General features: G+C 43.0%; 1 protein-coding gene across 2 annotated transcripts in view; it reads left to right on the plus strand.

The window, feature by feature from the left end:
- Window positions 1-26420, plus strand: part of pola1 (polymerase (DNA directed), alpha 1) — a 66514-nt gene that overhangs the window by 27829 nt on the left and 12265 nt on the right. For both annotated transcript variants that reach the window (XM_085287330.1, XM_085287331.1), the window contains exons 27-36: window positions 753-785; window positions 1101-1193; window positions 1297-1502; window positions 1618-1750; window positions 1888-2019; window positions 2120-2294; window positions 3073-3254; window positions 7255-7386; window positions 17678-17794; window positions 25030-25126. In XM_085287330.1, coding sequence (XP_085143456.1) covers window positions 753-785; window positions 1101-1193; window positions 1297-1502; window positions 1618-1750; window positions 1888-2019; window positions 2120-2294; window positions 3073-3254; window positions 7255-7386; window positions 17678-17794; window positions 25030-25126 — 1300 coding nt within the window. The remainder of the gene's footprint in view (window positions 1-752; window positions 786-1100; window positions 1194-1296; window positions 1503-1617; window positions 1751-1887; window positions 2020-2119; window positions 2295-3072; window positions 3255-7254; window positions 7387-17677; window positions 17795-25029; window positions 25127-26420) is intronic.

A 26420-nucleotide genomic window follows, 5' to 3' on the forward strand; every position in this document is an offset into this window, starting at 1 on the left:
ACTCAAACTCCCCCCGCCGTACAGCGGTATGTAGCAGCCCATAAAGCATGCTTATGGCCCACTCTGGTTTCAGGGAGTGGAAGCCCGACCCCGCCCCTTCCTCACACTCTGAAATAGCCGCGTCCTTGTCCCCACACGGAGCACAGTGCGAGTCGGGGTGTATATATGCGGCTGTGGTTGATTGAGGAGCAGATTGCTGGTGACAGGTCACACTGCGTTCCGTCCCTCAGACCCCCCCAGATTAGTGACCTGAGGTCCCCACACTGCCCTCCCTTCCTCTGGGCCCCCACCTGTTAGGATCCCTCTGCTGCTCAGAGCTTTCCTCACGCACACACACAGTGGTCAATCTGCATTTACAGAATTCTCTTATTTCACCGTCAGTCAACCAGAAGGTTATAAAGGCCATTACAAGTCATTATGGTGTGTGTGTGTGTTGCCTGACTGTGAATTTGTGTGGGTTGAAAAGACGCCTGTCACAGCATGCTCTCATAATTGCCCTCTTAGCCAATTATCCCCCGTTTAAAGCAAATCACCTGCTCTGCTCCCATGTCCACACAAATGTGTACACACACACACACACACACACACACACACACACACACACACACACACACACACACACACAATTAATAACGCGGAAACTTAATATTTAATCATTTCATCTTCCTGAGTGACGTGTTTGTTTACTGTGCTTGTGTTGTGTTGTTTTTGTTGTTGGCATTGTTCAGACTGTTGTCTCCTCTTTTCTCCAGATTTTGATGCACACGAAAGACATGGTTCAGAAGGTCAGTCATTACCAAGTTGTTCCTGTTTAATATCTCTAATATGATATGTAATTATGTGCAGAATAACGTAAAATGTACACGACAAATAATCCTTTTAATAATGACTTCTTCACTGGATCAGGACGCCTGGATTCTTGCATCTGTATTAAGCAGCTAAATGATAAACTCTGGGTTAAATATCATTTAATGAGTCAAATCTAACATTAGATTGTTTTAGAAATTGTGCAGTTTGATGTGTGTAATATTCACTTTATTATCCCAGTTTTAACTGTATGGATTCTTTCTTTCTCTCTCCCCCCCTTTTGTGTGACTCAGATGAATCTGGAAGTCATCTATGGAGATACTGACTCTATCATGATCAACACAAACAGCAAGTGTCTGGATGAAGTTTTTAAGCTTGGCAATAAGGTGTGTGCTTTGGGTGTTTTATCACTTTTTACATGCGCACCATGCAGTGGAGATTATAACCAGATGTTGACACTGAATCCGTGTGTTTGCACTTTGATCCCAGGTGAAGGCAGAAGTAAACAAGCTGTACAAACTATTGGAGATCGACATTGATGGTGTGTTCAAGTCTCTTTTGCTGCTGAAGAAGAAGAAGTATGCCGCCCTTGTGGTGGAACAACACGGAGAAGGACGTTTTAGCGTCAAGCAAGAGCTCAAAGGGTTGGACATCGTCCGTAGGGATTGGTGTGACCTGGCTAAGGAATGCGGCAAGTACGTCATGGGACATGGGAAACAGTTAGCGCGTCAGTATATGGAGCGCTGGAAGCACCTTACAAAAGATTTTCATTTGTAAGGAAAAATTCATTGTGTTTATTTATTTTTCTAGCTACGTGATTGGGCAGATCCTGTCTGATCAGAGTCGTGATGTCATTGTGGAGAACATCCAGAAACACCTGGTGGAGTTGGGAGAGAAGGTGGCTAGTGGAGACATACCACTGAACCAGTATGAGATCCACAAGGTGAGGGAATCACTGTTTGTGTTTACTTTTCATTTGATTAAAATGAGGCTTAAGACTCTGGACATGCTGGGTTTTTCTTTTGTGTTTTGCCATTCCCATTCTCATCTATTACTGCTGTCTTGTCTTGACTTCACCAGGCACTGACAAAGGATCCTCAGGACTACCCTGATAAGAAAAGTCTCCCTCATGTCCATGTTGCTCTGTGGATTAACTCTCAGGGTGGTCGTCGGGTCAAAGCTGGAGATACCATCTCCTACCTCATCTGTAAAGTGTGTATCTATTAGAGAAATGGGAATATCTCATTTCTTTGTGTGTTTCAGTGATATTTCAGTACAAATACATTGGAAATTCATCTTCTTTGTCCACTAGGATGCCTCCAACCTGCCAGCCAGTCAGAGAGCCTATGCTCTAGAGCAGCTCCAGAAACAGGAGAATCTCACTCTGGACACACAGTACTACCTGGCCCAGCAGGTCCACCCTGTGGTGTCTCGCATCTGCGACCCTATTGAGGGTATTGATGGTGTACTCATAGCCTCGTGGTTGGGTAAGTGAATTACAAGTTATTGCCGTCCCCAGAAGTGAGTAATGTTATGCCTTATGGAAAATAATTACAAAAAAGTTTAAAGGAGCCGTGTTACTTAGAAATAAAATGACCAAATTGCTCGAGGAAGTTCCTACAGATGCAAATACTGCTTTTGAAAAACTGTTCGGAGTCTCGGTCGTTGTGTCCTTGGGCAAGACACTTCACCCGTTGCCTACCGGTGGTGGTCAGAGGGCCCGGTGGCGCCAGTGTCCGGCAGCCTCGCCTCTGTCAGTGCGCCCCAGGGTGGCTGTGGCTACGATGTAGCTTGCCATCACCAGTGTGTGAATGTGTGTGTGAATGGGTGGATGACTGGATATGTAAAGCGCTTTGGGGTCCTTAGGGACTAGTAAAGCACTATATAAATACAGGCCATTTACCATGTTCTATGGATTAAATCATTACTTGGGTTCACATTTTATGCACGTTTCCTCTCTTGTCGCAGAAGACATAATACCTACTTAATAATCTTGTCAAGTGCTGCAAATTATTTCCAGTTTCACTACAATACATTTCCCGTAAACACTCAAATGAAGTGTCTGTGGGTCACAGTTAAATTTTTTTAGAATAATAATAACATCTGTCGACAGCCGAACAGCTAAATACAGAATGCTTAATTGCAGCATGACCACCTTTCATTGGTGTTTATCAGGCATGAAATATTTTGCCTTCAGCCGTGTTTCTGAATAAACATTTGCTCTGCTGTAAACCTTAAAAAACAAGTCTTTGATTTCCATGTCAGGTCTGGACCCGAGTCAGTTCAGAGCTCAGCAGCAGTTCCAGAGGGAGGAGGAAGCCGACGGCTTGCTGGGTGTTCCCGTCCAGCTGACTGATGAGGAGCGCTATAAAGACTGTGAGAGGTTTACTTTCACCTGTCCTCAGTGTGGCACTGACAACGTCTACGACAGCGTCTTTGAAGGAGCTGTGAGTAGATGAACACACCGCTGTCCATCATAAAACTCCTCTGTATTGCTTTCTCTGTTTGTGCAGGACCAGATAATCTTTCTTAGAGTTGTATTTGAAGTTGTATTAAACCCTTGGCAGTTTAGACTTCAGCTGAAGAAATGTGCTGTCTGTTCTCGGCGCACACACACAAAGCGCCACACAGATATGGCCCAAGATTGAAAGGGAAAAAAGGAGATGGCTTTTATCAGTAATGGTGTGTTTCACTGGTCTAATGGATTAATCAGTAGAGACACAAATAAAGAGCGGGAGAATAATGTTTCAGAAGGCATTTCAGTAAAACTTCCTGTGAAGGATTCATGCGTTAGTCATCCTCCATATTGTGTCTCTGTCTGTATTTTAAGACAGCTGCCTGGCTCCAGTACGGACTCTGTTTTCATTGGCATAGTTTGGACTCCACAACTTGAAAAGCCTTTCCTTAACCCCTGTGGCTCTATGGAGACACACACACTCACACACACACTGATCTCCTACCATTTGTCAGGCCAAGGTTTTGTGTGTGCGTGTGTGTTATCAGCTTCTAATGAGGAGCAGGACACACAGCTTTTTCTTGTCTAGAAGACACTAATAAAACTGACAAGCCTTTGGCCTCGAGTGGTGGAGAGAACTTGTAATAATTAAAACAGGAGTATTAAACACACTCTCCATAAAAGGATAATATCATTACACACTTGAACAGATATGCTGGTGTGTTGTTGCACAAGAAAAAGCAGAATAATCTCGCCCGAGTGATCGTGCTTGTACTAAACGGCCTGCGTCCTGCTATTAAGAGTACAATGCATGAACTTGAAATGTCAGAATAAAATATAGCATTAGTCTAAACGAACCAGGAATCATCTGATTACTGATGTTAATTCTCCTCTCTGTTGCCGGAGGCCGGTATGCACGCACACACAGTGATACGGATAAGACGGTAAGTTAATTAAGGTGGTGAGCATGGTCTAACAGCTCAGAGAGAGAGGGGAGGACAGATGGGCCTTGACTCCTCCGCTGACACAGAGCCAGAGATGGTAGGAGGAGGCGGTGATGTATGATGGAGGACAGACAGAGGAGGAAAGTTGTTTGATGGAGGTAGCGGGAGAGGAGGATGAAAAGATTAAGTGCAGAGAAGGGAAAAAAATGTGGATAAGGCTGCAGGGGAATACCCTCAGTTCAGTTTTAATAGAGCGTTAGGTATCCCACGCAGGCAGTTAAATCAGCACGCTGTGAAAGCTGCACAAACCAAGACGTTGACAAAATGGCCTGCTTAGGCAGTTGGCATGGCAAACCTTTTTAAAATTGTTTTTCAAAAGCCTATTTAATGTGCGGACATGAGGCGGTCCAGATAACGGCCGGGGTTTGTAGCCAGACATTGAGGAGAACTGGGAGTGTTAGAAGATATCATCCCTTTCTCATAAGTCTCGCACAGTCACAAGACGGTACTTTGAGTGTTTCATATTTTCATTTAATTGCCCGGTGATAAAATGACTAACAAGAAAGTGTTGTAGTAGATACAACTTGTTTTGAAAGGAGAGTGTGCTCTTGAAAGTGAACTTTTGAAAGAAACACGTGAGAGATACAGGGAGTGCAGAATTATTAGGCAAATGAGTATTTTTTCCACATAATCCTCTTCATGCATGTTGTCTTACTCCAAGCTGTATAGGCTCGAAAGCCTCAATTAAGCATATTAGTGATGTGCATCTCTGTAATGAGAAGGGGTGTGGTCTAATGACATCAACACCCTATATCAGGTGTGCATAATTATTAGGCAACGTCCTTTCCTTTGGCAAAATGGGTCAACAGAAGGACTTGACAGGCTCAGAAAAGTCAAAAATAGTGAGATATCTTGCAGAGGGATGCAGCAGTCTCAAAATTGCAAAGCTTCTGAAGCGTGATCATCGAACAATCAAGCCTTTCATTCAAAATAGTCAACAGGGTCGCAAGAAGCGTGTGGAAAAACCAAGGCGCAAAATAACTGCCCATGAACTGAGAAAAGTCAAGCGTGCAGCTGCCAAGATGCCACTTGCCACCAGTTTGGCCATATTTCAGAGCTGCAACATCACTGGAGTGCCCAAAAGCACAAGGTGTGCAATACTCAGAGACATGGCCAAGGTAAGAAAGGCTGAAAGACGACCACCACTGAACAAGACACACAAGCTGAAACGTCAAGACTGGGCCAAGAAATATCTCAAGACTGGTTTTTCTAAGGTTTTATGGACTGATGAAATGAGAGTGAGTCTTGATGGGCCAGATGGATGGGCCCGTGGCTGGATTGGTAAAGGGCAGAGAGCTCCAGTCCGACTCAGACGCCAGCAAGGTGGAGGTGGAGTACTGGTTTGGGCTGGTATCATCAAAGATGAGCTTGTGGGGCCTTTTCGGGTTGAGGATGGAGTCAAGCTCTACTCCCAGTCCTACTGCCAGTTTCTGGAAGACACCTTCTTCAAGCAGTGGTACAGGAAGAAGTCTGCATCCTTCAAGAAAAACATGATTTTCATGCAGGACAATGCTCCATCACACGCGTCCAAGTACTCCACAGCGTGGCTGGCAAGAAAGGGTATAAAAGAAGAAAAACTAATGACATGGCCACCTTGTTCACCTGATCTGAACCCCATTGAGAACCTGTGGTCCATCATCAAATGTGAGATTTACAAGGAGGGAAAACAGTACACCTCTCTGAACAGTGTCTGGGAGGCTGTGGTTGCTGCTGCACGCAATGTTGATGGTGAACAGATCAAAACACTGACAGAATCCATGGATGGCAGGCTTTTGAGTGTCCTTGCAAAGAAAGGTGGCTATATTGGTCGCTGATTTGTTTTTGTTTTGTTTTTGAATGTCAGAAATGTATATTTGTGAATGTGGAGATGTTATATTGGTTTCACTGGTAAAAATAAATAATTGAAATGGGTATATATTTGTTTTTTGTTAAGTTGCCTAATAATTATGCACAGTAATAGTCACCTGCACACACAGATATCCCCCTAAAATAGCTAAAACTAAAAACAAACTGAAAACTACTTCCACAAACATTCAGCTTTGATATTAATGAGTTTTTTGGGTTCATTGAGAACATGGTTGTTGTTCAATAATAACATTATTCCTCAGAAATACAACTTGCCTAATAATTCTGCACTCCCTGTAAAGAAGACGAGGGGAGGAGATTAGACAGACTAAAATGAGAGTAAGGCTAAGATGTGCGTACGTGTGTGTGTTCTTGGTGTGGCTGGCTATTAGAGAAATCAAATGAGTTGATTGACTCCAACTGGTAGAAAACTGTGTGTTTCTTTTTTTCACTCCTAAAGAAGTGATGTAGGCAAACAAAAAGCCAGTGTGTGGCTGGGTGGGGGGTGTCACATGCATTCTTTTATGTCACAGACTTCCCTGCAGAAACCTTTTTTTGCGGCTGTCAGTGCGACAGGTAAATGGAGTTGAGGTTTAAAGGAGCAAGTGTTTAAAGGCGTTATATTTAGTGTAATTGGTATGCAGTGCGTCTACTTTTTTCATTGCATTAACTATAAAGCTCGCTGTCAAGTGGACAATTCAGGGGAACCGGGGTCATGTTGACCTGTTTTCTTCTGCCTACAATAACGTTAAAATCTACTGGACCCAGGGTTTCTTTAAGCTCCTCTGTGTTTGACATGGTCTTTGTTAAGGTTTAAAGGTAATGGTTGTGTTTGTGTGTTGCAAAACTAATTACAGGGTTAAATATGGAGCTGTGATGAATTCATATAGTATGCATATAAGGCAGTTAGACTATAGTTGATGTTTGCCCTTAGAGGCTATTGTATCTGCTGAAGCATTTTAGTGTATGTGCATGCAAACTGTAGGAGGAATTTTAAATGTCTCCTGATTTGTGGTTCCCTTTTCTTTTTGTTACCATCAATAAAATAAAGCTACTTTGCTTCATTACAGGATCATGCGAGCTTAGTGTACGTGGTTACATGCGGTTTCTTTTCAGGAATGTAATACACACTCTCTTTGTCAGGGTTCAAAGGTTGAGCCTAGTTTGATGCGCTGCTGTCACATCCCTTGTGGAGGTTCTCCAGCTGACTACGTCGTCAACATCCGCAACAAACTTGTGCTTGACATCCGTCGCCACATCAAAAGATACTACGCGGTGAGTATTTCTTTGTATTCCCGTCTGCCTCTGATAGTCACATTTTGATGTGCAGCTGATTCCAGATAACTGTTTTTCTGCTGTTTTTTATTTTAGTTTTCTTTAACCCTTGTACACTAATGCCAGGTGGTTATTCATTGTTTTGCTTTGAAGCCTTAATAGGTTGATCTCTTATTTAGTACTTCAATTTGACATGTGTTTTTGTGCATTAATATATTTCATTGGCTAAAATATGCCCAATATTAAATATAGTATTACAAAACTGCGCATCAAGGTTCTAGGGTTAATTAGTTTGACTGCTTTCCTTATTTATTTATTTAAAAATTTTCTCTGTAGTAATACAAATTTGTTCATTCAATCCAAAATGTTCCTTTCTGAATGTTAAATAACAAAACAAAAAAATAAACAAGTGTGTCTTGCGTCCACAACGCTGCATTTATGCTTGTTACCTACGACAGCAGCACGTTACTAAAGTATTAAATAAAGGATTTGGCTGACAAAATACAAGCTCAAGCGGTCACAGAACATGAGCTGTGTGTAATGAAATCGTCAAAACTCGCTAAAATTGGCCTTCCACAAAGTGTCTGTGAAAGGGTTGGACTGTATTTAACACAATGGGGGATGCAACAGATGCAGTCATGTTAAGAGAAGCTATCAAAAGTATGTTGGGCAAAAGATGAAGAAAACCTCAGCAGGGCACTGTGCTGACATTTTCAACCAAAGAGCACACTGAGCATGTAAAATGGAAAAGAGCTCCAGAAGGATATGTCGGCGCATGATCATGGAAATAGTTAAATGGCCATTTGTACTCTGAATACCAAGTTTAAAATGCACACACAGTTTTAGATGATAAGGTGAAATTTAAATGATAGATGTGGGAAACAGGGTCATTAAGGTATGAGCAAAAACTTAAATTACTTTAAATCAAACATAATGGACTTTAAAGATCAAGCAGATTTGTCTCAATACAAGACATCCACGTACTTGAAAGACTATTTACAATTTTTATTTGCTGTATGTTTTTCTAGCGTAAATCATTTTTGCAGGTTGTATTTAAGCATTTATGGAAGGCGTGAAAGTGTGAATCATCATCTCTCGCTGGTACCTATTCATATTTTCAGCTGTGCATTGAAAGATGATGACATGTGTTACACCCCGGCCTAGGCAACCGGCGTGCAACACAGGAAAAATAAAAAATAAGGAAAACAAAACAAAAACAAAAAAACTACTACGGTTCGCCACCAAAATCCCAAAACGAAAGTATCAACAACTATTTACATCAAAGCAAAATAGAACATTTATTTACACCAAAACACCAAACTATTTACAACCAGGGGGAAGATCGCGACCATGACACACTGAAACACAGGGTTTAAATACCTAGAGGTAGCAATCAGGAAATGGACAACAAGAGGGAAACACAGCTGGGGCAACTCAGAACTGACGAGACAGGGAAACGTAAACTGAAAACACTAAGATAACACAGACTTTCAAAGTAAAACAGGAAACGCATAACAGTCACGCCAAAAACAACACACTGACAACACCGAAACGTAACAGTTCCCCCCACCCAAAAATCAAACATTTAACACCCAAGTGAAATGTTTGATTCGCCAACTCAGAGGCCTGGAAAATGGCCGGCAGACGACACATGAGGCTGGACGGGCAACTCGGGCCCTCCAGCAGACGACGAAGGCTGGAGCGGTCCCTCGGACCCTCCAGCGAAGGCGGATGAAGGCTGGAGCGGTCCCTCGGACCCTCCAGCAGACGACGAAGGCTGGAGCGGTCCCTCGGACCCCCCAGCGAAGGCGGATGAATGCTGGAGCGGTCCCTCGGACCCTCCAGCGAAGACGACGCACAGCTCACTAGCTGCAAACACCACGCACAGCTCACTAGCTGCAAACACCACGCACAGCTCACTAGCTGCAAAGGCTGGAGCGGTCCCACGGACCCTCCAGCAGACGACGAAGGCTGGGGCGGTCCCTCGGACCCCCCAGCGAAGGCGGATGAAGGCTGGAGCAGTCCCTCGGACGCTCCAGCGAAGGCGGATGGCTGAAGCGAAGGCAGACGAAGCTGATGAAGGCTGGAGCGGCCCCACCGACCCTCCAGCAGACGACGAAGGCTGGAGCGGCCCCACCGACCCTCCAGCAGACGACGAAGGCTGGAGCGGTCCCTTGGACCCTCCAGCGAAGACGGATGAAGGCTGGAGCGGTCCCACGGACCCTCCAGCGGAGGCGGATGAAGGCTGGAGCAGTCCCACGGACCCTCCAGCAGACGACAAAGGCTGGGGCGGTCCGGGGACCGCCCCAGCCTTTGTCGTCTAAGAAAAAAACACCAGTTGACAGTTTTATCAGTGCTATGTCATCAGAAAACGACAGCCATTAGAAAATGAACGAAGAAAAGAAGGAACAAGGCGCAGAAGAAGACGGGCAGTGTGTTGGTTGGACACTATTATGACAACAAGAAGAAGATTAGTCTTCCTACAAAATGTTTATCCACCGTGTCTCTATGGTTTGGAAATGAACAGATGGCCTTGACTAACTAAATATTTTGTCAAGTTGGGAAAGCAATGTTTCCTTTTACATAGAAATGTTTCTCTATTCCTTACGGTGAGAAGTGCAGTTTATTAATTACAGTTCTCGGTATCGACAGATGCCTTAAGCTGAGGATCAGCATGCTCCTAATGACCAATCACAAGTTAAAGTGGCTCAGAGTGGTCGGGTAGATCCTGGATTAATGCCATAGTCCTGAAGATGGTGATGCTGTCAGCACTGCCTAAGTGTTAAACGATTTACCCACAACAGTCCTATGCAACAATGTTTCAAACCAGAACTACTTTGACATCTTATGACCCAAAAAAGGTTAAAGCAGTCATTACAGTGCAACTTAGTTTCATGCATGTTCTGCATGACCGTTGTGGCAGTGTGGGACATTGAAGACGTTTGCTACATCAATATAGACCCCGAGAAGATGATTTGTAGTGCCTTTGCAAAAGACTTTGATTTATTTCTGTCGTTTTCAAAAGTCTGTCATGGCGTGGCACTCTGATTTATGGCAGTAAAGTATGTGAACACTGATATGCAGATTCCTCTTGGACAGAGTAGATCGAGAGGCTGTGACACATGTCGGTGTAAAGGACGGTGTAGTCAGTTTGCAGCCTGGGAGTGAATTAAACAGGATGCCTGCGTTGTCTTCGTAGGGGACTCTATCTCCTCATGGCTTCCAACACCTTGTTCTTGAGTGAGTGGAATGGTGTGTGTGTGTGTGTGGGGGGGGTGGGCAGGGGGCAGGGTAACTCTCCCACAGTGCTGAACAGAAATCAATTAGCGTGGTGAATGTGTGGGTAGTGAGTCCCCCTCAGCCCCTTTGTCACGATGTGTGAAACAGCTGCTACCACTGAATACTTACACGTCACACAGTAACACACATTTATACACATGCGCACATACACACACACACACACACACACACACACACACACACACACACACACACACACACACACACACACACACACACCGAGGGCTGAACAGCAGTGGACACAGCACACACAGCAGGGCAATGAAGAGGGGTAATATTGTGTAATTAAGGATTCCTTTCAGGCCGAGGGAGAGTTCAAATAGAGCTGTTTGTCTGGGCAGATAGAGTGAAAGCTCTGTACGTGTGTGTGTGTGTGTGTGTGTGTGCGCGCGGATATACGTATATATGTGTTGGCGTCTTTAGCTCCAACCACAGAGACATTAATCATTAGTGAAATTACCTTCTGCTCCCCACCTCACCCCCACCATTATCAATAAACCAGCACCCTGAGAATGGGCAAACACTTGCTCACTACCTCTCTCACACACACACACACACACACGCAGCCATCATTCCCTCTTCTCATCCCCGCTGTCTTTGGCAAAATGAGAGATTCGCTTGTTTCCTGAACCACCCAATTCTTCTTCTTTTTTTTTTTTCTTTTTTTTTTAAAGCCCCTCCCATCTAACAACCGTTACCATGGCATTTAACAAATTATTGCAATTACCCTCGTCATGCGGGTCGCCCCTGGAAACAGGCTGAGGGGCAAGAGAAGAAAGGGGGAGGGAGAGAGAGAAAGGGTGAATGAAGACCGGAGAAGGTGATAATCCTGTTTTGAACAAAAGGTCAAATTGTTGAATAGAGAAGCTTTGATTAAGCGGAGGAGGTACAAAGTGGAACCGTTTGAGCTCTTTTCACTGTGTGTGTGTGTCTGTGTCTGTGTGAGAGAGTGCGTGTCTGTGAAGTAGACCGATTTTTAGGTCTATTCACTTTAGAGCTGGAAGTGTTGACTGCCAAAGCACAAAAAACAGTTAGAGGTCTTTCTGCGTGCGTATGTGTGTGTGGCAGGTGGATTCCTCTGCTGCAGAAGTCACATCAGAGAGGCTTCTCCACTTATACAGTACAACAATGGAGCTCAAATTGTCTCATTAATCAATTATTTGATTTACAAAACATCAATTATCAATAGTTTTGTTTTGTTTTTTTGTTTTTTGTTTTTTAGATGTGAATGTTTGCTCTCTGAGAGTAAAATAGGAACAGCGCTGGAAAAACAACTTTAAACTGTCGTTTTTTTTTACTCTTTACATCACTGTAAGGTAAACTGCAGTTTTAAGAGAAATGATCAAACGGGAAATGTATACAGGATTCGAAAGTGTAATGGTTTAGAGAGAAGTATAGAAATGGCACCTAATTGAGTTTATTGGACCTTGTTGTTCCTGGAAGAGTGCCGTAACATCAGATTGACTGATAATCTATCAACTTCTCTGAACATATAAACAGTGCAGGTTTATCCATAATGATGGTGCTGTGTAAGCCCTGAGCAGCACACAGCCTTACATGTGGTCTGCAGTGTGGTGGATTCCTCACTAACACATTGCCATGGTGAGCCATCAGAGCAGAGGATCGAGACTAAAAAAGGGGCGTGGCTTATCAGCAGGAGTCTACAGTATAGAAGTAATGTAAGAAACAAATCTAATTTTATTGTCAGTTTTAGCCACGACTGAATTAATTGAATCAAAATCGTCAAACCTCTACTTTAATTACCATTTAAATTGGCTCAGTAGCAGCACTTTAAAGGGTTATCTGAGACTTGCAGGGCACTCGATCAGTCATTTATGGAACATTATCAGTGGATTATTCAGGCTGAACATTGTTTATAGGATTGCTTACTGAAATAAATAAACATGGAGATGACGAGGGAAGGTTTATGAACTACAGCGTCAAGAGTGATGTTGAATTCTCAGAGCCTAAATTATGAGATTGTAACAAAGCGGAGGGTTTCGGATGAGATAAATGTGTTTTAAAAATAAAAAAACAAACAAAGAAGAAGCTGTAGAGGAAGGGTACACTTCGTGGTGGGCCCTGTCGTGGCCTGGTCTTGCCTCTATTTGGTTAAATTATGTGGAACTCATTTGACATCTGCATTCAGTGTGTCAGGTATCCACTGCTGTAATTATGCAATTATGAGTCTTTATTCTCGCGTCCGACTGTACACCCCCACCCACCCCCACCCCCGCTCTTGCAATATGCCTCAATTAGACTTTTTTTTTTTTTTTTATCCTTCTTTGGTCCTGATGTGCTTCTTGTTTTCAGTCTTTTCTATGTGGCTCGCAGGTCTGCCGCACTTGATCCTAACTTAATTTTTTATTTCTTTCGGTATGTGGCTTGTGTGTGGACGGGTTTTTGGGGTCACAGCGGCAGAGCAAAAGGGCATTGTGGGTTCCTCCTTTGAACCTCCTCAGTCTTTGATGTGTGCCTTGTTAATTCATTTTAATTCATGTGAATGAGCGCCAATGAATATGTTTGTACGCACACTGAATGTTTGTGTGCCAGTGAATCAGGCCCATGGGAACAGCAGTGTGTGCCAAGGCTTGTGTCATAAGAAGTACACAAAAAAGACTGCGCTACAGCCTCCCACTCTCATACTCCTTATCTCCCACCTCCATGAACTATTGTCCTGCATGTGTCTTTATCAGACACGGTGAAGCAGTCTCATTTCCCATGATGCCTAGCTCTTTGCACAAGAACCGCAGAGGTGTTTGGATAATTAGTCCTGGCGCTGGGTATTGTGGGTAAAGCTATGAACTCTGTGACTTTCTAATTGATTTGGGACATATGTGTGTGTTTGGTTTTCATTTAAAAGAGATTGGCCGAATTTCTCTCTGTTTGTGTGTTTGTGTGCGTGTAGCCTGTTTGTGTAGACGACATGTCTACGCCTTCATCTCCTGTTTGGGGGAGAAAAAAACTGCAATTTTTTTCTTTAATAAAATGCATATTTTTCTAGTATTCATGTTGAACGCAATAAATAAATTTGCAGATTTTTGATTGATGTGGTGAGGTGTACATGAGGTTACTGGAAATGTGTGCAGTTGCAGAAGGAATACTTGGGTTAGATGTATTTGTCTCTGGTTTGATCTAATTGGTTTGTTAAATTAAATGTATGAGAATGGATGAACCTACGCTCATCAGCCACTTTGTTAGGTGCACTTGTTCAACAGCCCATCGGTACAGATCATGTAACTATACAGTTACATGTCAGGACAGTGCATTTAGGTTTGAAGACATGGTCAAAGTGACCCGCTGAAGTTCAAAGCAGGCATCAGAATAGAGAATAAAGGTGATTTTTAAGTGACTTTGAACATGATATGGTCTGAGTATTTCCGAAACTGCTAATCTACTGGGATTTTCCCGCATAATCATCTCTAGAGTTTAAAGAGGATGGCCTCAAAAAGAGAAATTATCCAGTGACCGCAGTTCTGTGAGTGAAAATGAATTGAAAAGGTCAGAGGAGAATGGAGCTTTAAATTGACAGAAAGGCAACAGCAACTCCAATAACCACTTGTTACAGCTAAGATATGCAGAGGAGCATCTCTTGTCAGCTAAGAACAGGAAACCGAGGCTACAGCTCAGTGTAATTGGTGAATATTGGAAAAAGTTGACTAATCTGGTGGGTCTTAAGTTTTCCTGTGACATTCAGACGGTCGGGACAGAATTTGCCGTGAACATAAAAGTTGGATCAATCCTTCTTTGTATCAATGGTTCAGCCTATGGGGGATATTTTCTTGGCACGCCATAGTTATCTTATTAACAGCTGACTATCTTTCAAATGCCACAAGCTACCCGAGTATTGTGCTGACCATCTTTTTATGATCAGTGGACCCATCTCCATGGTTCCACAGTCAGCAGATCTCAATTCTGCAGAGCACCTTTGGGATGTGGTGGTACAAGAGAGAAATCATGGATGTGCAGCCACTAAATCTGCAGCAACCCTGATGCTATCATGTCAATATGGAACAAAATCTCTGAGAGATGTTTCCAGCATCTTGTTGAATCAATGCCATGAAGAATTCGGATTGTTCTGAAGGCAGAAACCTGGTTTTAGGTACTAACAAGGTGTAACTAATAAAGTGGCCACTGAGGATGGCTCTATAGCAGTCCAACTGCTAAACTGACCTGCCACTAAAAATATTTAGTACATTATGAAAATTAAAATGGGACAAATTTTGCAATTAGTGATCCACAATGTGATGCTTTTTGGTCAGAAATTGCTGACATGAAATACTAGTCTCATATAAATCTCATAGCATCACAACGTCATTGGAACCCGGTGAAGCCCAAATTGCATAAAGAAACAGTGGCTGAACTGAAGTGCTGTTCATTTGTACTGGGTGGCTCAGTGGGGTGGAGTGGGTGGTCTGCCAGGCACATGGTTGGCAGTGTGATCCACAGCTCCTCCAGCCTGCATGCCTGGGTAACATACTAAACCCCAAAGTGCTCCACTGGTGGAAGAGTGTGGGATTGGAAGTAGGGCTGCCATGAGTAGTCGACTAGTCACGATTACGTCGACTATCAAAATCGTCGACGACTGATTTAATAGTCGACGCGTCGTTTGAAGCTTTGTAAGATCACAAAAGATGCAGGAATAAGTAGTAGGATTTAAGAGTGTAATAACGGACTGAAACAGAAGATGGCAGCACTGCATGTACAAGGATGCCAGCTGCCGTTAAACCCCGAAGAAGAAGAAGTAGCTCTGTCCCAGAATTCATAGCGCAGCCCAGCTAAGTTTCCAACGATGGCGGCAGCTAGTTAGTTTTAATATTACTCTTATTATTCTTTCTGGGTCACAAAATAAACGTTTAACATATGTTCAGGCGAGAATGTAGCTGTGTAAACCTCAAATATCTGCTCAGTTTATCAAGACACCACATATTTTTAAAAGCGCTCCGACATTTTCGGAGACATCTGTTACCCACTAGCTCGATAGCTAGCCGGGGGCAAGGCTCACTAGAGCCTGTAAGAACACCGGACTCCTGGCAAATCGTTTTCAAACCCACCGCCATCTTTCGCTACTCAGGTTAAACATATGTAAGTCATTTAGATAACTTAAAAATGTTATTGTTTGGCTTTTTTTAGTATTTTATTTGTTCCAGAGTAAATCGGTTTGGCTGAGATTAAAGTTATAGTTTTTACACATAGTTACATAGTTTTTGAATAAATGTCAAGCAGACAACTGAAGTGGGAGATGCTGGAGAAAATACTCCGGTGTCCTGTTATATTTTAGATAGCAAGGAGTTTATTAAACTCCACCGAAACAATCTGCAAATTTCATTAAAATTTAATAAACGATCATCTTGTCTTTATTTTTAGTTAGCACATACCTTAAACACTTAAAGCTGTAAGCTAATGATAGTTATATAAGAGCAGACGCTGCTGGTGCAATAAGCTGTACGTTTTACGTCCAATGGATGCATGATCTGATTAGTCGACTAATCGCAAAATTAATTGGTGACTAGTCGACTATCAAAATAATCGTTTGTGGCAGCCCTAATAGGAAGTGTATGTGTGGGTGTAAATGGGTAAATGTGAAGTAATAACTGGATTAACTGCTCAGTTAGAGTAGAAAAGCTTTATGTAAGTACCAGTCCATTTACCATTACAGTATTGTTCACTGATGGTTTACTATAGAAACATCGTAAAGATTTTGCAGGAGAAATGCATCCTTAAAATCAAACATGCTTTTTACAATAACCTTAAAAAAATCTGACAGATTATTAAAAGGACCAATACAGGGGAAAAAGTTGTTCATATAGGGTTAAATCAGCTGTAAAGAAAATAATCCTCACCATTTCTTTTGGTTGCTGCTTTTCAAAACTGATTAGAAGACAAAGGCGGACCTAAAAATCAATTAGAGCTACCGTGTGTGTGTGTGTGTGTGTGTGGTGGGTGAAGGGGGGTGGTATTGATAGGCAGACAGGTGCAGCAGTTTTGAAGGGGTTTATTTTGACTGAATGGGGAGAACGAAGGCTAGCTGGATGTAGGAAAGGAGCAAAGGCGTTGATGGCGGTGGGTCTTATGCTCTGTCATTAGTTGGGCATTAACCCCCTCCCCTTTAAACCGTCTTTTAGTAATGACAGGGCATAAGAAGCAGAAAGGGGAGGAGTGATCTGGAAGAATATGGGGAGATTGAGAGGGTTAGCCCACAGCACCTGCCCAGGGTAACTACCTCACTCCAGGAGGTCCTAACTACTGCCGTTTTGGCTGTCTGCTGCTCTGCCTGTATGACAGAGCAGGACCCTGACACACCGCAGCTGAAGATACATCAAAATGTAAAGAAAAGGAAACATGAAAAGGCAGTATGCGAAGTCAGTAAACTTCTTTTTATTTCATGCAGTTTTTTTGTTGCATTTTACAAATCCTATTTGCAGTGCGTTTCTTGTCAGATTGTTGTGCAAAATTAGAGCAGCAAAATGGAAACAACAATTTTCAGCAAAATTTCCTCATTACCAGAAACAGTTTTTAAAAGCACCACAAGACAACAAGTTTTTTTCTTCTCCCCAATTTTTTAAGAACACCTTTAGCAACAAAGTGGTAAATCAACACGTTTTATAAACGAGTAATGACATTGGATGCTTTGAATGTGTTTTCTGTGTTCATCTGTTTGATGGAAATGTACATTAATTCATGTGTTTTCATCAAGAATCCTTTAAACATGATTTCTAATCACTGTTGCAGTAGCAGAACTTCAGAGTATAATAAATGCCTTAAAAATTGAATGAAGTATTTTAAAACTTATTTAAAACTTTAAAAAAATGTTGGTTTTGTTTTGTTTTTCCTTTGTGTTTTTCTCTGTCAAAGCAGCAAGTTGAGATTTTCATCCAAAAACCTCACAAAAAATTTAACTAACAAGCAACAAATCGCAACATTTGGAAAACTTTGTGTGTTTGCAGCTGTTTCACAGCTGGCCGAACTAAGCCAGTTTCATGTGTCATAGGGCTGGTTGGTGTGCGAGGACCAGGCCTGTCAGAACAGGACCAGACGTTTGCCCATCGCCTTCTCCCGGCATGGACCCATCTGCCCCGCCTGCAGCAGGGCGACACTTAGACCCGAGGTAACGCACCCGCAAACATCAGAGTTCACACTGGCACACACGTGGCTTTGCATTCCCATTGGCTTAAAAGAAATATACCCCAGGCTGAGTTAAATCTCCACAGCAGCATGGGTTGTTGCATTCTGTGGGTCTTTTCCAGTTGATGGTGCTATGGAGCTGCAATATCCGCTCTCATATGTGCTGTGCATTTCTGCTCATTAGCGTCACATTTCCTCAAATAAACACTCTGATAAAACCAATCTTTGTCGTGTGTGTGTGAGCGACTGTGTGTCAGCGCACATGTGTGCCACTCTGTCTGTGTTTGGAAGGCACTAAGAGCTTGGATGGTAGTTTAGCCATTAAAAGCATCTGTCTGTCCAGCTCTGGTAGCCGCCTTATGAACACTTTGTTAGTTTGACCACTGGATTTAAAAGAAACACTCTTCCTTTCAATTTGAGCGTGACAGTTCAATCTGCTTTTTGTCTTTTCTGCCTCTGTCCCATTCTTACCATTCCTGTCTCAAGCCTTTGCTTTAACTCTCTCCTGTCAATTCTTTTTCTTTCTTTCTTTTTTTTAACCATGCGTGTTCTGCCCCTTCTGTCCCCCCACTCCACCCCCCCCCCCACCCCCCCCACCGGCTGCTTTGCTGTGTCTGGCTCTGTGGCGACAGGTTGTAAACCAGAAGGCCAATTTCTGCTGTCACTGTAGCCACTTAGGCAGCCATTGCTGTGCCTGAGGGCCGTGGCACTTTAAACTGTGGGCTGAATAAAACATTTAACTCTCTGTGCTCGTTCATGCACCCTTTCTCTACTTTAAAAACTGCAGCCTGTCTTCATTTTACTTCACGGTTTGACTCCACAGACTTGGCCTTTTTATCTAAATCCATGGGTTGCTGATGATGAAGACAGATGTAAGCAGTTTTGTGTAAAAGTCAGGATGAATACTCAGAGGATATTATTGATACCAATGCAAGACCACCGGGTCTGTGAGGATTTTCTGTGTGGGGAAGAACATCAGGTTTTCAGCATCAGTGCAAGTGTTTCATCGCGCAGTAATATTTGCATGTGACTCAGATGTTCAAAAATCTTTGTTTGGCAGTGTGCAACTGTCAGGAAAAGATGCCAGCATTGCTAAAAGGAACTTATAAGCCTGGAGCCATACGCTTCCAATGAACTGGACAATTTGGAACAGGTTTTCATCTGGAGCTTGTTCTTAATTCCCCATCCCTGCTTGCAAGGTGCTTTGCATACATTTAAAAACGTTGAACGAAATTTTATTTTTGTTTCAAATTCAAACATTGGGTAAGACAACATCTGTGGAGATCAGGCTTGGCATTTTATTTTAAGAACAAGGAGTAAAAGTGGTCTTTAGGAATAGTTCTCCAGATTTCCTGATTATTTTTCCTCTGTAAATTGGCTGGTTTTTGCACATATTTTGAGTCCTGTCCTTGTGCAGTACATCCATCCATCCATCCTTTCTCTTCCCCTTATTTCCCCTTATTCAGGGTCATGGGTGGGTGCACTGTTGCAGTCACACCTATGGACAATTTAGAATCACCACTTAACCAGTTAGTTTGGACTGTGGGAGGAAGCTGGGGTATCCCAGAGAGATCATGAACGGTCCCAACGATGGTAGATGGTGGATTTTAACCCAGGAGCTTCTTGCTGCAAGGCAACAGTGCTAATCACTACATGTCTGTGCTGCCCAAGAAACTTTTTTTTTTCTTTATAAAGCCTAAGGAAACATTATGAATCATTAGTAGTTGTTTTTAAGCCCTTAATTACAAGCAACGTGTTGCACAAACACCTAACTTGTTCCCATTTCTTTACTTAAACCCATGAACAAAGATATTTACACCAATAATGTGATTCTCAAAGTGCCATTAGCTGAAAATGTGGCAAATCTGATGCAGAAAATAAACAGTATTTTAAAGTTTTGTGCTGGAAATAGGAATTAATCATGGAAAGACCTGACAGATGTATTTGGCCCTTTAGTTGAACCATCTGTTGTATTCTTAAGGAAGGGAAAGGCTGAGATATTCTATTTTGCACTATTGCTGAACTGAAAATCAGTGGCAACAGGTCTTATGGAGTGATGAACCCACATTTGAAATTTGTAATCAATCCATATGAAGAAGGTCAGGAGAGGAATACAACAGTGTCTACAACCATCTGTATAAGGTGGAGGCTTTGTGGTTTGGGGGAATTATGAATATAGAAAAGTACCATCAGACTTGGATCCACCATGTGGAAAACATCTGATTGGCAACAGCTTCGTTTTCCAGCATCTAAGTGACCCCAAACGCTCTACCAATGCCATAAAAAGCATAGCTGGATAGAAAAATCACTCAAGACTTTCCAACAGTACTGCATTTCTTTCCTCTGACTGTAACGTGCAAAGACCCATCCCTGCTTTGACTCTGATTGGCCTTTCTAACCAGCCATGTAATTTGAAGGCTAACTAAGCAACAAACCGCAAATCAGAAGCAGGATATGGGCAGATTACATTGTTGTGTTAATGAAATAAAAGACAGTAGACGTTTCCACACATTGCAGGTGAATAACAAACAAATAATTTTGGACACTGACATGAAACTGATCTATTGTTTTAGTTGTCTGTTGAGGGATTTGAACCTAGATGGAGGCGCTGTGTGCAAAATGCTGGCTTTTACTCTTTCTGTGGCTCACGTCTGTGTCACTACCGACTGCCGCTACAGTGTGAGGCTGGAATAAACAGACGTGACACAGGGGGTAGACATGATGTAGCAAGTATTAGAGCAGTAATTGTTTTACAGTGTAGTTGTTTCTGTGATGTTCAGATTTTGGCACCTTTTCTGTGGTGTCCTGGTTTTCCCACTCACAAACATTTTAGACAAGTGGAGGTGTGACAGAAATATGCCACGTCTGGTCGAAATATAACACATGGGAATAAACTTGACTGTTTTCATGATGTTGAAGCACTTTTTAAAGATGGCTTTGCTGCAAAGTTTAAAGTCTGTTTTTCTCCGTGAGTGTAAGTAAACAGATTCATTAGACTAATATTAAAAATACTTTTTATTATGTTATGAATTCATATCGGAATCCCTTCGCAAGTACATCACTGAGTCTTTATTGGCCTTTAGTGTGCTAGCTTCAACATTACAGCTCTTTAAATACCTTGTGAGCACAAAGGGCTGCCACTTAGCAATATAGCAAAGGCTGTATTTGAGCAATACATTTAATTTTGAATTATTGCTGCTGATTTCCTTTGTTTTTTCCTGCAATAGTATAAGTCATGATTCGTAGTAGGCTAATTTTGACTTTTCAGCACTGTTGTCTGAATCGAGCCAGTGCACAGAGATTAACAGTCCAGCAGCTTACGTTTTTAATTGCTGCTAATTATGCAAAGTATTCAAGAGACCATTCATGGCAGTCTGAGCTGGTGTGGACCGCTCACGCTAGCAATGAAGAAGACGAGAAATTAGCCAATTTCCACTGAAAGGTGGTCTCCTTTTTTCTTTTTTAAATGCATTAAAGTTCTGATTCTTTTTGAAACGTCCATCAGATTCATGTGCATCCTGCCTGCTTTATCACTCTGGACACATTCCCTTCTTGCTTTTCGTCTGCCAGCATCATCATAGTTTATCGGTCTCAAATATGCAACAGCCACATAGACGATTAGTGGTTCTGCTTTTGTGTACGCTGCACCAAAGGCAGTTTTTGTGTGTGTCAGAGCTTCTGTAAACGGAGTATCTTGTTTGTGACTCCTTGTTCCCGCGTCTCTCTCTCTGCATCATGGTACGTTTACTGTCACTGTGGGGCTGCCTCTTCTCCTTCCTCCATCTCTCTCTCACTCTGCCTCTTCCTTCTTCTCCCTCCTTCTCTCACTCCCTCTCCCCCTCTCTCTGGACACAGATTCAGAGCGTGATCTGATCTCCATGTAATGGGAGAGTAATAGGCACTCTGCCTTGATTGGTTGGTAATTTGGGGGAGTTATGCACAGGTGCAATTTGTAATATTTTCAGTAAATTAAATTTCTTTCTCTTCCTCTCTCCTCTCGCTCCCTCTGCAGTGCTTAACTCAAATAGGCTATTTTTTTTCTCACCCTGTCTCAAATCTGTCCTGACTTTTCCTTCCCCCTCCTCCCCCCACCTCTTTATTCACTGCTTTCTTTCCCCGTTCCTTTCTTTTCATTTTCTTTCCCTCCCCTCCCTCCCTCCTTAGCTCCTACACTTATTCTCTCTTCTCTTGGCTCGCTCTCTTTCTCTCCTCCTCTCGCCCTCCCTTTCTGTCTCTCTCTCCCTCTCTCTCTCTTTTTCTCCCCTCGTTTTATTGATGTACGCTCAGGCGCCCATTAGAGCTCCCTTTTTCCCTCTAGTGGAAATTGCAGCATGTTAATTTTCACACAAATTACGGCAATAGCAGGTATCTCTATTTGATACATTATAGCGGGAGCAATCAGAGATAATTGAGTGCCTTTCAGAGGGAGACGGCTGCATTCACTGCCGGCTCAAAGCTGCCCCATTATCGCCTAATCGCTCTTTAAACACTGAATTTTGCCGAACAAAAATTCTTGTCATAATTTTGCTTAAGTGTATTTGGAAATCACAGTCCTTTGAGCGAGGATAATTGAAATCAAATCCCTTTCACTGGAGCTGACATTTCTACATTTCCCCCCAATTGAAATTAATTTCAAAAATTGAGCATGAATATCTTCAAATAGCAGGCAATTATGCCTTTCAATGGGGAGAAATTACCGGTGCTGAATCGTTGGAGGCTTGCGGGCGAGAGCACCAGTTAAATGCCTTTGTTTCCCGCCGTGTTTGCCTAGTAAAGATTTACATATATTGACTCATTATGGTGTCTTGTGAAGCTGATCGGCGTGACTACCACAACTGGCAATAACGCTCATCGCATCTAAAAAGCTCAAGAGTTTTAAAGCCTTGTGGCCTCACAGCTGAGGGAAAAATGTATGTTTGTTTCTCTCCATCTCCCTCCCTTTCTCACTCCCTCTCTCTTTCTGCAGCTGCAGTAGCACGAGTGCTTGTAGACTCAGTATTTACAATGCATGTTTGCAGCAAAGCCAGAAAGAAGCATGCAAAGCCGAGGCCCTTGTCCGTGTCACCGGTGCTGGGATGTTTTCTGCCATGTCAAAGCCACTGGATGCTTGTAGTTTCACAGCAGTTCACACATGTTACAGCCTCTGTAACCCAAAAAAGCGGGGGGAAAACTGGCTGTGTTTTTGTTTTTGTTTGGCCTGCTCTCTCCCTCGCATGCTCGCAGAATATTGTCTGTCTGACTACCTTTCATTAACTGCTTCACTGGTGTACCTGAGCGACAGTGTAGTGCGCAAAAGTTCTCTGGAGGTTGGATATGTGCGCGCACCTGTGTCACGTAAAAGATAGAGGCAGGTGTTTTTAAGACTGAGGAAGTCTTGAGTGCTTGTTTTATTGCGTGAAGCCATTTTAGACTGTTGCTCTGTGATTTGGATCAATTTGTATGATTTAGCCTCTTTTCTTATTTCTTACTTTTACCTTTTATTGTATACATCCTCTCCCTCACTTTATCGTCCTCCTGACACATCTTCCTTATGGCGTAACTGTGTTTTGTAGCTGGGTCGGGGTTGTGTGCATCTGTGGGGAGGCAAGGGAAGGGGGTGGGGGGGTAGTCAGTCAGGGATGAGGGAGGCAAAGGAGCAAGGGGTACGAGGTGGGGGCTGGGGGGTCCAACACTCCCGGGAGAGAGGCAATTTCACAGCTGGTTTGCTCCTTAGGCAGTCAGGCTGAAAATGCTGCAGATTTGTGGAGCAAATTGAAATGGTGTCAGTGCAGGAACAAAGCGCCGAGCTGAATGACGAGGTAGGTGTGTGTGTGTGAGTGTGGGAGAGTGAGGTGGGGTTGAGGGGCTCTAAATTCAATAACAATCCTGTAACATTTTAGCCACGCCTTTCTGACACCTGTCAGTCAGTCAGTGCGGCACGACTGGCCCGCCCACAATCAGCATTATATTGTTCAAATGTGTGTGTGTGCATTTTTTTTTTTCTTTCCCTAAGAGGAAGAAGCGACGCGCTGTTTGTGCCGACCGAGCTTGTTCAACCTTGGCAACCGTAACCGAGGCTCCATTATGGGATGCGCATGGTTTGGTTGTTGACTAGGCAAGTGCATCAGCGGTCAACAGCTGTGCGTGCCATGTGGGCAAGCCATAGAAAGCCATTAAACACACACTCGCTTTCACACATCACACAGTTTGCGTATAGCTGCATTAGATACTCTTGCCACTTGATTATGCCACAGCAGTAAAAACTGAAATTACAATTACGCACATTCCCGATTGGCAGGTATAATGGGCGCACACATACTCGCTTCACTCACACACACACACACACACAGAGACACACGGATACTGACACACAGGGATTGTCGGGGGATTCTTCCTGGTGGTAATAATAAAGCACTCGGCGCACACCTGATGGCAGTGTGGGGTCGGGGCTTAGCGTGCCCTCTGCAGCGTAGCAGGGAAATGACGAGCCAATAACTGCAATTAAACATGCAGTATAATGGCTAATCAAATTGACAGCCTCGGCTGTTCACATGCCTCTCTCACAATGGCTTATCACAACAAACTATTATGAGGGAGGGTATTTCAGGCCTGATCCCCTCTTTTCGTTCTCTCTCACCATCTCTCACTTCTTTCCGAGTCTTGCTTTCTTTTGCTCTGTTTTTCTTCTTTTTTTTCTCTCCCCTCCCTCCCTCCCACCGCTGTCTTGCTCATCCTCTCCGTCTCTTTCCCCTCTCTCCCTCTGGCAGGCTGTCGTGTGGCTCCATTTAATTGCAGTGGAGATTAACAAAGCAAGCAAATTTGTTTTCTCGCTTTACTGTGTCACACAGAGGAAGGGAGATGTTTTCAGGGAAGTATAGTCATTTGAGCTAGGTGCACCCTCTTAGAATTATGTTTAATGTGCCTGTTTTTCAAACTGGTAAACCACTTTTATTATTCTGTTGTTGATGGGTTTTTTCCCCTCCTGTCATGATCTTGACTCCGCTCTCGGCGGAGTGAATAATGGTGATTAATCACTTATTAATGCAGAAATGGAGCAGTAGTGTTGTTGGTGAGGTGGCTGGATAAGACTAGTAGTGACAGGGATATTCCACACATGCAAGAAAAATATACACGAGGCTCCTCATCCGCTTCCAAACAACACTTTTGCCTTAATCCATATCGGGTGGGGTTTTCTTGATGAAGTAAATCTTTTTGTGTGTGTCTGTGTTCTCTCTGCAGTACTCGGAGAAGGCCCTATACAACCAGCTGTGCTTCTACAGGTTCATCTTTGACTGGGAATACGCAATCACAAAAGTACTAAATACTGACGAAAAAAGTAAGATAACACACACCCAGCATACTTGTTGCAATAAATCGAATTCATTGTTTTTCACGTGGCCTGTAGGTGGTTTTGGTTTGAGCTGCACAGTTAGAGAGCTCTTGTGTAGAAATGTCTGCCTTTACTAGAATATAACTAGTTACATGATGCAGAAACCTTGTTGTGAACAATTTCATGCAGGAACTATTGTCTTTATACTGTTTACATCCACCAGCTGAGGGGGAGTGGCATTAATGTTTACGTCCTGTCACAGTGTTAAAAGTGCTAAACCTTTTATAATGGGTGTACAGATGTTTTAATCTTCAGTGACACAGATGTTGAATGTAGACAGTAGAAAGAAAATGCTCACGATATGATGCTTGGACTTTGGTTTTTTGTGAGTAAGGTAAGTGCCACCCACTTCCATTATATTCAAAAGAAGGCTGATCTGTCCCAAACGGGCCAGCTTTTACACCAAAACAATCTACAGTTGATGATTGAACCCCACTACGGGACAAATGAAAAATTAAGGCCAAATTAATACATCAACCAATATTGATTGATGATTGATTTCTTTGTGATAAAGAATAAGGTTTGGGGCGAGTTGTCCTCCAAAGTTTTACTTTGTGTTTGTTTTGAAACTGGCTCTGCTTTTGTAAATTTAGTCATATTTTATTCATTTTTCTTCCTTCTCTGCTATACAGCCACTGAAAGTGAAATCAAGTTAGTAGAGCCACTGCTGAACTTTGAATTTTAATGTCCTAACAAAGCTTCCTCACAAATACATGTACAACATAGCATTAGCAATCAATGTCTTAACATAAACCTTTTACCCAGGCTGCACTTAAAATATTCACCAGTGATGTGACACACACATGTACGCTCACACACACACACACACACACACAAAAGTAGCGGAGCCTGGGCATTGGATATGGGAAGGGGGGTTAAGGACATTCAGCTCCTCGACTCGACAGCCCTAATTTAGGAGTCGGATTCAATCACACACACATACAGAATGCAAAACGCTCCAATCACTAGAAGAAAGAAGGAGAGAGCCCTCCATCGCTCTGCCTCTACCCCTACCCTCACTGTCCATCTCTACTGCTTTCTCTCCCTTGCTCTCTCTGTCTTTTTGCTCTCTCTCTCTCCCCCTCTCTTGGACAGGCACTCGTTTGGCTGTGTTGATTGAAAACAGGTTTTAGATTTGGGGAAATGATAGGGGGAGTAATGGGCGCGCTGACGAAAGGATAGCCCTTCTCATATAATGGGACATGGAGCGTATATTTCCCCCCTTGGACTCAAATAGACG

This window comes from Mchenga conophoros, linkage group LG9 (genome assembly GCF_057382185.1).
Source record: "Mchenga conophoros isolate Kocher_MC1m ecotype Shallow Benthic linkage group LG9, M_conophoros_male_GT1.1, whole genome shotgun sequence".
NCBI lineage: Eukaryota > Metazoa > Chordata > Actinopteri > Cichliformes > Cichlidae > Mchenga > Mchenga conophoros.